Below are 15,572 nucleotides of genomic sequence, written 5' to 3'. Positions count from 1 at the left end.
TTTCACGTCGGTAAATAAGAAGTTCCACGACCTCACAGCTTCAGGTAAACAACTTTTTCTTTATTTTGCTTGTTTCTTTTTCTTTCTCTGATATCATACACAATACACAATGACATGAACTGGCCATAACACGCCTATTACACGAACACGCCTATTATACATGGAGGTTTGTACTTCTGACTGGCCTGCCATAGTTCTGCATGTAAATAGTAAAATATGGTATTAAACTGGGTTAAAGTTGTGGTATAATAGGTGAGCAGTATCTAGATCAGTGATGGCTAACCTTGACACTCCAGCTGTTGTTGAACTACACATCCCAGCATGCCCTGCATCAGTTTTAGCATGACCAAATAGTAGAACTGTAGCAGGGCATGCTGGGATGTGTAGTTTAACAACAGCTTTAGTGTCAAGGTTCTCCATCACTGCTCTATGTGGACAGAGGGTCTGGCCGCGTCTATACACATATATCAGATGTGGTGGGTATGAAGGATAGGAAAAACATTGTCCATGTCGACCCTGCTGACCGCACTGACTGCCGGCACTGCAGCCTATGGTCTACCGCCATCTGAGAATGGCGGCAGCCCCGGGAACTCACTGCGATGCAGCCCGATGTTGATACATCGGGCAGCATTGCATCACCCTACTAATCTATAAAGAATGCGGCTGACGGCGGTGCTTGGGGGATCGCAGCAGGGATCAGGGATTCCTGCTGCGTTCCCTCCACGATATATGCGGGGGTACTTCATTTGTGGCTAACTCCCGAAAACAGGGGTTAGCCGCAACTATTTCATAGTAAATTGGCCCCTTATTCTGGTCCGTTTGCTGCGGCCGTTCGGTCGCACAAGGACCGATGCTATGTAACTGCGTATGCACATATGCACATATGCAGATTGCATGCACCCACTGCGGGTGCACGCACCCAGAACAGCGGGCGGGGGGGGGTGGTGGTGGGTGGCTTCATTAGCATATGTGAACACCCAGAATTTTATGGGCGTTCCCATGCTAATGAGGCTAATGAGGCCGTGACACGGGTGCTGGGGGCGGGCAGCTGACATCACCGGATGTACCACCATTCGCAAGGTGGGGTTAGGTTGACTCGCAAGGATGCGATTTTGCATCCGAGCGAATAAACCAGAATAATCCCCCTGTATACATACAGCTATAAGTAGTGTTTGCCAATTACTCCTCCTTTATCTATATCACATTGAAATGTTTTTACAATCATTCTGTTGCCCAGAATCAGAAGTCTTGCGTGTCCAGCCTCTTATAACCGGTGGCCCTGGATCTCTTCATGTACACATGTACTGTTACTGCTCCCAGTGCAGCGATGGCCAATCCCGCTACAGCAATCACTAGCGTGTTCACATTCAGAGAGTGGGTGACTCCTGCGTATGGGGGGAGAGGACAGAGATTAGAGGATACAGTGCAGGGTTATCATGTGCTCAATGTCAAACCACCGGTAAGTCAGCCAGTCTATGCTTAGATGGAATGGGATCATTCGTCAGACTGCATTTAGGTCTACAGTCATTAGGTCGACCCCAGTAGGTCGACTGGCAGGAAGGTCGACCTGACTTAAGGTCGACATGGGCCAAGGTCGACATGACTTAAGGTCGAATTTGCATAAAGGTCGACATGAGGAAGGTCGACTGGTCATAAGGTCGACATGGGTTTTTCACTGTTTTTTGATCCGAATGTCGACACAGTCGACATGGACACAGTTGGCAATGAGAATCGGACGCTCGCTATGCTTCGGGCACGGTGCCTCGCTGCGCTCGGCACACTATTTTATTCTCCCACCACGCCCTAGTGGATGGTAGGGCATGAAATACCGCCTGTCGGCACGTCGGCTCAAAAAACAGTGAAAAACCCATGTCGACCTTATGACCAGTCGACCTTCCTCATGTCGACCTTTATGCAAATTCGACCTTAAGTCATGTCGACCTTGGCCCCTGTCGACCTTAAGTCAGGTCGACCTTCCTGCCAGTCGACCTAGTGGGGTCGACCTAATGACTGTAGACCTAAATGCAGTCTGACGAATGACCGCATCCCGCTTAGGGAATGGGATCATTCGTCAGACTGCATTTAGGTCTACAGTCATTAGGTCGACCCCAGTATGTAGAATATTATTATATTGTGCAGACCACCTTTAATTAATCATTCCCGGAACTACAGTATAATGGGCCTGATTCAGAGCTGGTTGCAGTACTTTTGCAAAAGTGCAACCTCTGGCAGTAGTCTGCGGGAGGGTTGGGTGACCCGTGACAGGGTAAGGACGCCCCGGCCTTGCCGGGTCCCTCTCCGCGATGTGCTCTGAAATTTTATAGGAACATCACTAAAATGCGAGCGCTTTGCCACACAACGTGGTGCTTGCACATGACCGGCGGCTACCTGGCTCCTGCGGACCAAGACGCAGACCGGCTATGTGTAGGGTCACAGTGGCTGCAGGTCACAGGTCGCTGCCAAAAAAACATGGTGTTTTGCCCCTGCAACTCCACATCGCTCCCCCGTCACTTCCCATCGTCGGAACTTAAACTGCAATCGCCAGGTGATCGCAGTTTAGTGTTCACGCAGTGCACTGGCTGCCATTTACGCTCAACTCTGAGTACCCCCAAAGTGCGGTGCTACGTGGCGTTGGGGAATGTTCTCACCTGCATCTCTGGCTGATTGTCTCCTCATCCTCAGGGGGCCCTGGGAGATGAAGTGCTGCTGAGACTCGGACACTAATGATCTCCTGTGTCTCTGTCCATCAGATTTGCTGACACATCCTCGGCTGCAGCGGGTATTCGGGTCTCCCAACTTACACAGGATCACGGTGCAGCTTATGTAAACCTTAGGGAGCAACAACATCATTACTAGCGCCAGTGGCGTAAGTTTGTCCCAGGTTCCCAGAGGCAAGATGAATATTGGTGCCCCCCCACACACAACGTTTTTCAAAACATATATAGTCTGTCATGAAATATATATTATACACTGTATGTATATACAGAAAGAAAGGGAGAACACATATATATTTCAGAACTCGATTTTGATGGCTTTCAATGAATGGATTTAAACTGGCAGTGGTGGAGAGGTGCCCCCTTGAGAGTAGGAGCCCAGCGGCAGATGACTCAATTGTCTCCCAGAGTTCTGCCTCTGACTAGCGCAATGTGGAGGCAGTATTGGGAGGTCACAGGTGGCGCTATGGTGGCCGGCTAGTGTACGTTCCCAGGCCTTCCGCCTCTGACACCTTTATCCTGCCTGATATGGATCCCTACAGCAATATAACGCAGGGTTCTTATTCCTCTCCTCTTACCTGTCCCTCAGATGTAGATGTACCATGGCCATTCTATAACTGCATGACAATACATCTATAGACTGACTCATACATGTATATAGTATTGTGTGTTAGTCTATAGGTGCATTGCATTGTGCACTCTGCAACTAACCCTATATCACATGTGCATCCGACAATGGGAGCATTGTCTTGGAATAATACAGCCAGATAATTACAAGTAGCTAATGGGCGTCATTACCCTGCTGTCTCCCTGCCAGCGCCTCACTCTAGGGGGCCCATTTATCAAGCAATATTTGCGGCTAAATCCCCCAAAACGGTTAACCGCAAGTATTAAGTATCACTGAAATGTATTAAAGGGGAACCGTAGCAGGAATCTCCGATCCCTGCTGCGATCCCCCCTGAAGTGCTGCCGGCCGCATCCCCCATAGGTTTCTATGGGGGATGCGAAGCTGCCCGATGTATCAACATCGGGCAGCCCGGCATCGCACCCCTGGGCTATCGCCATTCTGATATGTCGAAAGCCCATTGTAGCCTATGCTACACATGCGGTAAGAGGGGTCGGCGGGGGTCAGCGCATAACCGCGCATGCGCAGACCCCCCCCCGGCTTCCGGGTCAGGGCTTCGCAGGGACGGGCTCCCTTCTGAGCCCTGTCCCTGCCAGGTGATACATCCCGGTGATATGATCGCATTTTACAATGCGATCCTGGGCGGTAATATTCCGCCCAGATCGCATTGTAAATGTGATCTTGATAAATGTGCCCATCGATGTCCTACATACAGCTAGAAATGTACTCACCTCTTCATAGCTTCCAATAAATGCAAACGCCTCCAGAGCGAATCTATTCTGGGTGTTAGTTCCTGGATACATCACCAATGTATCATCATTTATGCACCTGCAACATGAATCAAGTAATTAGTGTAATCACTTCCTCATTCACCAACGAATATATGAGCTCATTGGGCAGCACAATGGGCACCCCAAAGCTGTGTGGCTACTACAGGCAAGGAGGTAGTCTCTCTGCGATCCTCGCAGCTTACTGAGTCAACCCGAATAAGCCCCTTGGTTGGATAATGGGCAAAACCATGTGCACTGCAGGTGGGGCAGATGTAACATGTGCAGAGAGAGAGTTAGATTTGGGTGGGGTTTTACTTCAAACTGATATATATTTTGCAGTGTAAAAATAAATCAGCCAGTATTTACCCTGCACAGAAACAAAATAACTCACCCAAATCTAACTCTCTCTGCACATGTTACATCTGCCCCACCTGCAGCGCAGCAAGGTGTTGTCCATTAGCAAACCAAATGTGCTTTGCGAGTGCACCTGAATCAGCTACACTAACCAGAGTGGAATAAAGGAATTAAAATGCAACTTTTATTGGTCAATCTAAAAATGATATAGAACAAGAGCAGTAAGCTGACGTTTTGCATAGGGTACCGGAAAACCTCACACCGGCCCTGCTTGTTTTGGAAATTTACGGCAGAAATATAATTGCCACATTTTATTAGAAAAAGTTTTTCCATTTTTTTTTTCCGGAAATGAAGAAGAGTGCAAAAAAAAAAAAAAATATATATATAACTTAAAATAAGAGGAAGAAAAATGTAGAAAATAGTTATACATATGGTAATAATAACTGATACTACATTTACCCGTTTTGAATGATATCATAGAAGATGGGATCATTGGGATTGTCATGCGGTGTAGCCTTGCAGGACTCCACAAATAACTGGACGTTGGGCACAGCAGAAGACACCTGGATCTCCATGTAGAGTAGATCCCGCAGTGTCACCTCCAGTGGATACTGTGTTTCCAACTGTACAAACCGGTCATCTGTATAGAACTGGAACTTGTAGGTAAAATTGCCAAATCCGGCCTCATAGAACACGTAGTCTGATTTGTGGGCGCGGAAGGAAGCAGATAACCTGGTCTGTTTGGGAAAGGAGCAGTTAAAGGGGATTGAGACCCCGTGTCTCCTTGTAATGACACTAGAGGTGTTGTCAAAGGAGGTGACCTGGTTTTTAAATACAATGTCGTCTTCTGTTTCCTGGGGGAGACAAAGGGAGAACATGTTCAAATGTTACATACAATATATATATATATATATATATATATATACACACACACGCATACTAAATTTACGAAGCGAAATACGCCTATTTTAGGTGTATACGAATTTTTGGCATTTACTGTGCTGAAAATACGCCTATTCCTGGCACGTTCGGGAGTACGAATGTGTACGACTAGGAATCACCATTCATTCAAATGGTGTTTCCTAATTTACTAAGCGGCTGTATTTCAAATAGGCCACTAATTAGCGGGATACGGACTGTTGCATTGCAAAAATTGCAAAGTTATTTCCTTTTTTTTGTAGTCGTTTAGAATGTGGCGTGCAAATCGTATTTTACATACATAGCGCATTTAAAACAATGGGCCTAATTCAGGTTGGCTCGCAAAAGCAAAATCTCTCTCTAATGGGCAAAACCAGGGCTATTTTTCAGCAGGCTCCTGCAGGAACTGAGGCCCTTATTCTAGTTCACTAATTCTGACAAAATATTTCTTAGATGGATAAAACCATGTGCACTGCATGGTTCATACAGTAGGATTTAAACTTTTTTTACCTTTTTGTGAAATATGACTAAAGTAACTTCTGAAGTCCCATTGCCTTCATTATGTAGGCAACCCAGATTAATGTCATATGTATACTGAATAACAGAAGGACTGCATGTTAGTACCTCGATCTCGGTTCCGCAGGAGTTGTATGCAACACTCGCTATAAGGTGGGTGCTGTTTGAGGACACCAGACACAGAGGATCGTTCAGGCGGAAGTTGTTCTCATAGAGTTCATTATCCGGCGAACCGGCAATAATTAGGGTCATGGTGTTCTCGTGGCATGTCAGGACGGTGTCCACTGCATGGGAAGGGGAACAATATTTATCAATATCGCTTCCTGAGAATCCCAACATTATCATTCACCAGTTATAAATAAAGTAGATCCATCACCTCCCAGCACTGAAAGCAGCCATATTTTAGTCTAAAACAATGAAGTCGATATACCATGATGGTCATTAAGGTCTTAAAATGTATGCCCTGCTTTGTCCATTATTGGGTCAAAGCCAGTGTTGGACTGGGGCATGAAGGGCCCACACTTGGGGCAGTATTCAATGCCGCTGATTCGCCTTGTTTTACAGCGAATGTGTGCTATTTTCGTGCTCCAAGGAAAATCTTTTTACTGAAAAAGTGATTCACACTATTCAACGCTCACTATTCGCCAACGGCGAGCAGTGAATGACGGCCAATTCGCCATCTGTTAGTCGCTGCAATTCGCTGCTGTTTTTCACTGTGTTTCGCTGTGAGTGTATTAAAGTGGATGGCAAATTGCTTTCAGCGTGATTTTCGCCGTGCTTCATCGTATAGCAATCGCACTGGAACTGGAATGTTATCTTTTAAAATAAAGGTTTATTTTTATTTGGTGTAAATAAATCAGTAATTTTATTCCGTGAAGGGGTGTGCTATTTTTATTCATGTGCTTGCTGCATTTGCCAGCAGGGGGCGGGGAACCGCTCATTAAATATTACATATGCACAAGGTTATACCCCTTTCACATCGCACTTTTAAAACGGTATAGTGCCTTTTTTTTTTTTCATTTTAAAACGTTTAAGGCTGCAATGTGAAAGTGCCAGAGTTGATTTACCGGTTAAAGATAACTGGTATTTCAACACGGTTAAAAAGCAGAGTCCTACACCTTTTAAAGCTGTTTTTTTGGCAGTTTGAACAGCTCTATTTCAATGGCTTGAAACGTGTCCCTTGGGGGTTAAACGGGTTAAATGTTTGAATGGTATTAAAAGATTTTTAAACTGGTTTTCACCTGCAATGTGAAAGGTCTCAAGGCTCTGACCAGTTTTAAAGTCCCATTTAAGAATACCGTGTAATTACCTATTTCTGCAATGTGAAAGCAGTATTACATGTCCCTTTACTAGTACATAAATAAAGTTAAAAACATTGTTCCATGTCCCAGCCCTTTGAAAAAAATAAAATAAAGCAAAGCATCGTTTTGCTGTTCCATCGATGGAGGGAAACCATCTGGTTCTCCCCCATCGATGGCGAAAGTATTCGACATCGGCCATGAACCATTGATGATTTTGAATCATCGATGGTCGATGGCCATCCCTAGTTTGCAGACACACTTCCCAGTTTTGGGAAATAAGGTAAATCATGATATTGTGGCAGATATACAGAAAGATGTGTTAAGAGGGAAGTACAGGACTTTGGGGAAAATGTATCAAGCAGAGAGAGGTAAAGTACCAACCAGTTAGCTTCTAGAACAGATGGCTGAAGAAGACTGGTCAGTACTTTATCTCTCTCTCTCCTATACTTGACCAATGTCCCCCTGTGAGTGCATACAGTTTCCGACTGCTAATATGATGGTTGCTAAGGTTACAGTTTATGGTGTAATTAGGGATAGCTGACCATACCTAATTTGTTGGGTCCAACCAATACAATGACACATCGCATTTCAGACTGATACCTATAAAAAAAATAAAAAATAAACACACTGGACACTTTTGCAGACAGAAATAAAAGGAGGAGAGGATAAACAAAATTTCACCTACAAAGGTAGACAGTGGTGGCTGCAGCACTACTGACCATGTAGTGCGGGGGAGACAGCTGAGCACATATAAACATACACAGTATGTAACAGATGTGCTAAATGGTTCCCCCGGTGTTCAGCACCATTAGACATGCAGCACCAGGGATTCTGGGAATCAGCATGCTTCACACTCCTAAGTCCGCCCACTTCTGGGAAAATAGCCAATGAGAGTCCTGGGATGGGTTTAGGATTGTGCGAATCATTCTGTATTCAATGCTGCCGATCCCCGGGGAAGCTGGATAATGCAAGGGTATAGCTAGTGGCTGGTCCAGGATGTAAGGTGCCGAGCGTTGTGTGCCCTGGTGGACACGTAGGCCAATTGGAACTGGTTGGTAGATACTGCTTAGTATGTGTGCTGTAATATTGGTGACCATGATAAACAGGTGGATGTATGAGCAGAAGAATCACATTGAGCTGTCCCATAATACTGACCCATTGGAGGTTTCTGCCACGAAACAGAAAGGAATATGGTCTCCGACGTCATGTTCTTCCGGGGTCCATTGTACCGTCATGCTTCTTGTATTGGAGCCAGATAGGGCACCTAAGGATTTGTATAAGCCGGCGGGACCACTCACTTTGAAATCGGATATGCTACAACAGATAAAAGATAAACACAAGAATTGTCATTTTGTGTCCCCGATGTGTGTACTTGTCAACGTTTCCCAGACAAAGATTCATTTTGTACATGCAAGGCTTATAGTCCAGTCCAGTGCTCAGGGACCCGCGGTAAATGGGTACACACTCCAACAATCCGCCGATCCAGCACTGTATAATCCAATGTACAATGGCGCCATATATTTATTGTTGGTTAATGTAATTGTACCACGTCGCCTGACGCATTGTTCCATCTTATGTCGACGTGGTTGTAATGTCGACATTACAGTCTTGCCTACCCCCCCCCCCCCCCCCAAGAGTGGGCACCCCTTTCGCATTCTGCCCACCAGGCCCGCCGACAGGGGGGGGCTGTGGGGTCTGGAGTCCTGGGCCCTGACAGAGAAGGGGGCCCAGACCCGGTCAAACAACTATAAATATTAAATAGCTCCTTACCAGTTATATATCTGCCCCATTCTGTCCCCGTGCTGTGTCCATGGCATCGGCTCTGCTGCAGGCTGAAGCCAGTCTCTGCTCTGCTCTCGGACAGCAGGGGCTGCTGGGACATGTAGTTTTGCTTTAAGTGTCTGGCAGCCAGGCACTTAAAACAAAACTACATGCCCCAGCAGCCCCTGCTGTCCGGGACCAGAGCAGACCAGACTAATGGATGCCTGAAGCAGTTTTCGGTGAGAGCAGCTGCTCAGGAGGAGGTGTCAGAGTGGTGCTTGGAGATGGTGCACTGCCTGTGCGGATGAGGGGAGGAGGAGGAGCCAGCAAGTCACAGGGATCCAAAGCAAACACTGCAGCGAGGATCTCCCTGTCAGCCCCCACCACAGTGACTACTTGTATTATGTATTCTTGTTCAGGCTGATCTCTCTGTTGCTCCCCTCTCTCTCTCTCTCTCTCTCTCTCCCAATTTCTCCTTTCCCTCTCTCTTCTGTTTCTCACACTGTCACACACATCAATTTCCCCTATTCATTCTCTCTGACCATCCCTCTTCCATTTCCACCTATTCCCTTCTCTCTCTCTCTCTCTCTCTCTCTCTCTCTCTCTCTCTCTCTCTCTCTCTCTCTCTCCACACACACACACCATACCCTCCAATGTGACACATTCCATTAGGTACAAAATGCTCTGTTGCTGGACTTCCCTGCCAGTGGCAGTTGCAGAGGTGAGGCTGCAGCACAGTCCAATATTCAAAAAGAGGAGCCACACCTACTGCCACCCCAAACATCACTGTCCTGGACTCACTGGCAGTTGATGTGACCCCCCTCTTTGAATTTTGGACTGTGCTGGAGTTAGGGATGGCCATCGATGATTCGAAATTATCGATGGTTCATGGCCGATGTTGAATACTTTTGCCATCGATGGGGGAGAACCAGATGGTTTCCCTCCATCGATGGAACAGCAAAACGATGTTTTGCTTTTTTTTTTCAAAGTGCCGGGACAAGGAGCATAGCTCCGCCCCCTGACATCCGCGAAGCCCCGCCCCCGTGTTTTGATTGCCCCACAGGCCAATCATTGAAACACAATGGATGACCATCGATATGTAAAAATATCGATGGTCATCCATTGCATAGTTTAGCACTATCGATGGCCTGTTGCAGAATTGCCATCGATGGCAACCATCGATGGCAATGGCAAAGATGGCCATCCCTAGCTGCAGGCTCACATCTGTAACTGCCACTGGCAGGGAAGTCCAGGAACAGAGCATTTTGTACCTAATGGAATGGGTCATGTTGAAGGGTATGACACACCACACATACATACACACACACACACACACACAATACATATGCACACACACACACACACACACACATATAAAGGGGGGGCCCCGCCTTTTTTGACAGTCCCGGGCCCCATCATTTCTAATGGCAGCCCTGCTGCCCACTTCCTACTGAAGCTAAGGAGGAGATAGGTTGAGTGTATACTGTGGGAATTTGCAGCCTTGCGAATGAACCAGAATAACCCCCATAGTCTGTCAAGTTCCCCATGTGATTCGCGGTGACACGGGCAGCTCAATGCTCACACAGGCCTCAGCACCGCAGGCCTAGCCAGACCAGGCCGTCGTCGCCTCGCCCGGCCTTCATATCTATTCCATACATATAATCCATACCTTGTATACGTCGCGTGTGCCGAGAGGTGGAGTTCGAATACGCTTCCATAGTTGGTCAGCAGCCTCTCCCCATGATTTGGGGTGGGTGACAGAAAGCTTGGAATGTAGTCTCCAGGGGTGCAGGAGGGAGCTGTGCTGGTAACTGTGCAACAAGAGACAGATCATTATCATTACCGGCTGGTCCAATAAGAGGATTATCGTTATCCAGCACTGTACCCAGCATGGCACCCATGTCGTCATTAGTAATGAACCCAGGGGGCGGGGGGGAGTATTTAGTGTGTAGTATTTATTATTATTATTCCTTTCTTATATAGCGCACACATATTCCGCAGCGCTTTACAGAGATCCATTTATACTACACATTATTGGAGTGCAGAGCACATTTTATTGTGCAAATAGGTCAGAAATCCTTCATAACAGGCTCACCATCAAAAGTTTTTTAAATAGGGCACAAATCATTGCAGGCACCGTGTAGCACAAGATTGAATCGGTGCTGCGATGAAAACCGGGCACATCCGGGCTGAAGCAGATGCCACAAACCCTCTCCTGAGCCAGCTTGGCACGTCTCTGTTTTCCCCAACACCCCAGCGGTTTTTCCAACACACCAAGCGGTTTTTTTGCCATTCCCAAAAAAACTGTTGGTTTCCAACCCCACACACCCCCACACTCCCTGTCAATCACCTTATGAACGGCCAGCGAACAGAAGTAGTTGCAGGAGTTCATTGCAGGACAGCCTTGGGCATGTGGGGCCGCCATCAGGGGGGTGCTGTGGGTACAGCTGTCCCGGGCCGGGCCTCTCTGACAGAGAGGGATGGCCCCGGGTCACTTATTCTGCCCTCCGCACCCCCCCCCCCCCCTCCCAGACTGCCTCCACTGTGCTGCCTGAACGAAGCCTCCGGACGCCTCGGCCAATTAAAATGCGGCACCGGCTGGTGAGCCAAGTAGATCTTGCATACTGGCAGCCACTCTGACTGGCTGCCGGGCTGCAAGCCCCGATTGGCTTAAAAGTCAGCGCCATATTTTAAATGGCCGCCAGACTCTGGAGGTGAAGAAGCCTGAGCTCTGGGAACAGTGAGCTTCGTTCAGTGCAGGCAGCACAGTGGAATGGGTGGGTGGGGGAGCAGAGCCAGGCAGTATGGGGGGGGGGGGGGTCAGGCAGTAAGTGAGGGGAGAGCCCCACAATTTCTAGCTGCAACCCTGACCCCTGACCGTGAACCCAGAGCCGGCCCTAGGCATAGGCATTCTAGGCAATTGCCTAGGGTGGCAGCCTATGCCTAGCTTTCCCGGGCGTTCTGATCACTACTTCACTACTCGCCACCCTGGCACTGCAGCTGTAAAGGTATAACTTCCGCCCGGCCAGTCACGGCGCACCCCCATGTGATGCGCGGTGACACGGGCGGCTCAATGCTCACACAGACCATGCTGACACTGACACACTGTCCCGCCTTCGCCAGCTGCCGCAGCGTGCGCTTGGAGAAAGAGGAGGGACAGCAGTCAGAGTGTCATGTTCCAGGCCCCTCCTGCTCCAGCACCCAGGCGCCATCATCACAGCCCAGGTGGCGCAGTTTCTAACTCGGAGCTCTGAGCAGCCAGCCAGCAGCAGCCAGTGAAAATGTAAAAAAAGGGGGTTCAGGCTGCAGCACGGACATTGACACCACTGTCAGGACAGGCCCCAGCACCAGCAGGCCTAGCCAGACCAGGCCGCCGTCGCCTCGCCTGGCCGTCACCCACGGAATTGCAGAGGAGCCCGGCACCCACATTCACAGAACACAGCAAGACTACCAGAGTCAGTGAAGCAAGTGAGAGTAATAGAGGCTTGTGTGAGCAGATTTGAATTGGGCCCAAAGGCTTTGTTAACAACCCTCAACCACAATATGGCACTGGAGAAAGCAAGCCATTGCCCAGTACAGCACTTTCACCTTTTCTGCTATTCAGGTAAGAGGAAAATGACGGAAAAAAAACATACAGTACATAGAAAATAGTTCTGTAATCGTAGACTCACCTTCCACTAAAAACTGCACAGAGATTGCACTCAGGGCGTTCGTCCAGGATGGCTCTATTGTACTATATATCCATTGTGTATATGACAGAGTTTCAGCCTCCCTGACAACCTCTTTACCAATAATATTTTCTGCAAGGTCTTTCCTATTTTCCACAGCAGACTCTGGACGTAAAGGCTTCCCCTCTTCCTTCTCTTGTAATACAGTTTCATTAGCATCATCTGTGATCTTTAAGTATTGCTTTTGGGATACCTTTGGCACCTCTCGCCGTTTACGGTAGGGTAACCTGTATTTGTAACTAATTGCCCCACTGTTGTATGTCAGATGAATATCGTTTTGGGGATAGTCTTCAAAAACCAACTCTAGCGCATAGGAGCCAGTGGTCCTCCATTGGTCTGGAACCGATAAACTGCAACGGCTCTAGAAGGTGGATTATAAACAGACTGTTAACGATTTATGGGAGTTTACAATAAAGACAGAATTATATTCGTATACATTATTTTCATATAGGCACTGCATAATTGACTAATAATAATAATAATAATAATAATGTACAAAATGGGTATAGGGGGCCATAAAGGAGACATATAGTTAGACAAAACAAAATATAATTATTTTAAACTATAATGTAATATCAATAATAACCCTCATCAATATATTACACTGAGCTACAGTATATATTCAGATAGATTTTGTAGAATAGGACATAGGGAAGCCTATAATTCAGTTACATTCAGAGCTAGCCTCTATGGGGAGTGGGGGAAGCCAGTCAAGAGGTGGCACAGTAAAATATGGATAGAGCGGCTGTGAGGGCATGGCACGCTGGCATTGGGGGCAGTGAGCAGTCAGAGGACTGGTCACTTCACTATGATATTACATACTGTATAATATGAATATTTCACGTCATTTTGATGTCAGAGTCTGTCCCGCCTTCCCAAACTGCATATCAGAGGAGTGGGAGCAGTAAATAGTAGGCAAGTATAAGTGGATGGGGAGGAGACTCTTCTGCCTTCTCCACTTACATCCTCCCCACACCATCTCTGCAATTTTTTGGGGAGAAGTGAAGTGGAATGACAGCTTCTCCCTGCTGGTACGACTCGCTCTCACCATTCTACTGTATAACTACACTAATCAGTGGCACCGCTGTAGTAAGCTGTGAATAGAAGAATGCACACATTCCGTGTTAGGGGTGCACAGGTACCCCCTAATGCTGTGCCCCCCTTTATGAACACCTCCCTGCAATTAGCAATACCAGCAAATATTAAAAGAAGCATCAATCAATTGTGTGTTTGACATTGGTAATTGTACTAGACCATTGTCATATGACTACATACCTGCGTCACCCATATCACTACATACCTGAGTCACCCATATCACTACACACCTGAGTCACCCATATCACTACACACCTGCGTCACACATATCACTACATACCTGCGTCACACATATCACTACATACCTGCGTCACCCCTATCACTACATACCTGCGTCACCCCTATCACTACATACCTGCGTCACCCATATCACTACATACCTGCGTCACCCATATCACTACATACCTGCGTCACACATATCACTACATACCTGCGTCACCCCTATCACTACATACCTGCGTCACCCATATCACTACATACCTGCGTCACCCATATCACTACACACCTGCGTCACCCATATCACTACACACCTGCGTCATCCATATCACTACATACCTGCGTCACCCATATCACTACATACCTGCGTCATCCATATCACTACACACCTGAGTCACCCATATCACTACACACCTGCGTCATCCATATCACTACACACCTGCATCATCCATATCACTACATACCTGCGTCACCCATATCACTACATACCTGCGTCACCCATGTCACTGCACACCTGCGTCATCCATATCACTACACACCTGCGTCACCCATATCACTACACACCTGCGTCATCCATATCACTACACACCTGCATCACCCATACCACTACACACCTGCGTCATCACTACACACCTGCGTCACCCATATCACTACACACCTGCGTCATCCATATCACTACACACCTGAGTCACCCATATCACTACACACCTGCGTCACCCATATCACTACACACCTGCGTCACCCATATCACTACATACCTGCGTCACCCATATCACTACATACCTGCATCACCCATATCACTACACACCTGCGTCACCCATATCACTACACACCTGCGTCACCCATATCACTACATACCTGCGTCACCCATATCACTACACACCTGCCTCACCCATATCACTACATACCTGCGTCACCCATATCACTACATACCTGCACCATCCATATCACTACACACCTGCGTCACCCATATCACTACACACCTGCGTCACCCATATCACTACACACCTGCGTCACCCATATCACTACACACCTGCGTCACCCATATCACTACACACCTGCGTCACCCATATCACTACACACCTGCGTCACCCATATCCCTACATACCTGCGTCACCCATATCCCTACATACCTGCGTCACCCATATCCCTACACACCTGCGTCACCCATATCACTACATACCTGCACCATCCATATCACTACACACCTGCGTCACCCATATCACTACACATCTGCGTCACCCATATCACTACACACCTGCATCATCCATATCACTACACACCTGCGTCACCCATATCACTACACACCTGCGTCACCCATATCACTACATACCTGCGTCACCCATATCACTACATACCTGCGTCACCCATATCACTACATACCTGCGTCACCCATATCACTACATACCTGCACCATCCATATCACTTCATACCTGCGTCACCCATATCACTACATACCTGCGTCACCCATATCACTACATACCTGCGTCACCGATATCACTACACACCTGCGTCACCCATATCACTACATACCTGCACCATCCATATCACTACATACCTGAGTCATACATACA

The 15,572-nt window shown here is 47.4% G+C and overlaps 1 protein-coding gene across 1 annotated transcript; it reads right to left on the bottom strand.

Moving 5' to 3' along the window:
* Nucleotides 1–373: 373 nt before the first annotated feature.
* LOC146046273 (ZP domain-containing protein-like) lies at nucleotides 374–9,078 on the bottom strand. The gene is made up of 8 exons (XM_083165519.1): nucleotides 8,969–9,078; nucleotides 8,354–8,512; nucleotides 7,746–7,798; nucleotides 6,006–6,181; nucleotides 4,923–5,317; nucleotides 4,071–4,167; nucleotides 2,649–2,829; nucleotides 374–1,385 (listed from the first exon to the last, which is right to left on the bottom strand). The coding sequence occupies exons 1-8, from the start codon at nucleotides 9,013–9,015 to the stop codon at nucleotides 1,240–1,242; spliced, it is 1,254 nt and encodes a 417-aa protein (XP_083021645.1). The 5' UTR covers nucleotides 9,016–9,078; the 3' UTR covers nucleotides 374–1,239.
* Between the last annotated feature and the right edge of the window lie 6,494 nt (nucleotides 9,079–15,572).

This window comes from Crinia signifera, chromosome 11 (genome assembly GCF_055691185.1).
Source record: "Crinia signifera chromosome 11, ASM5569118v1, whole genome shotgun sequence".
Lineage (NCBI taxonomy): Eukaryota > Metazoa > Chordata > Amphibia > Anura > Myobatrachidae > Crinia > Crinia signifera.
The sequence above is the reverse complement of the archived record's forward strand: the minus strand, read 5'-3'. Positions and strand labels throughout refer to the sequence as shown.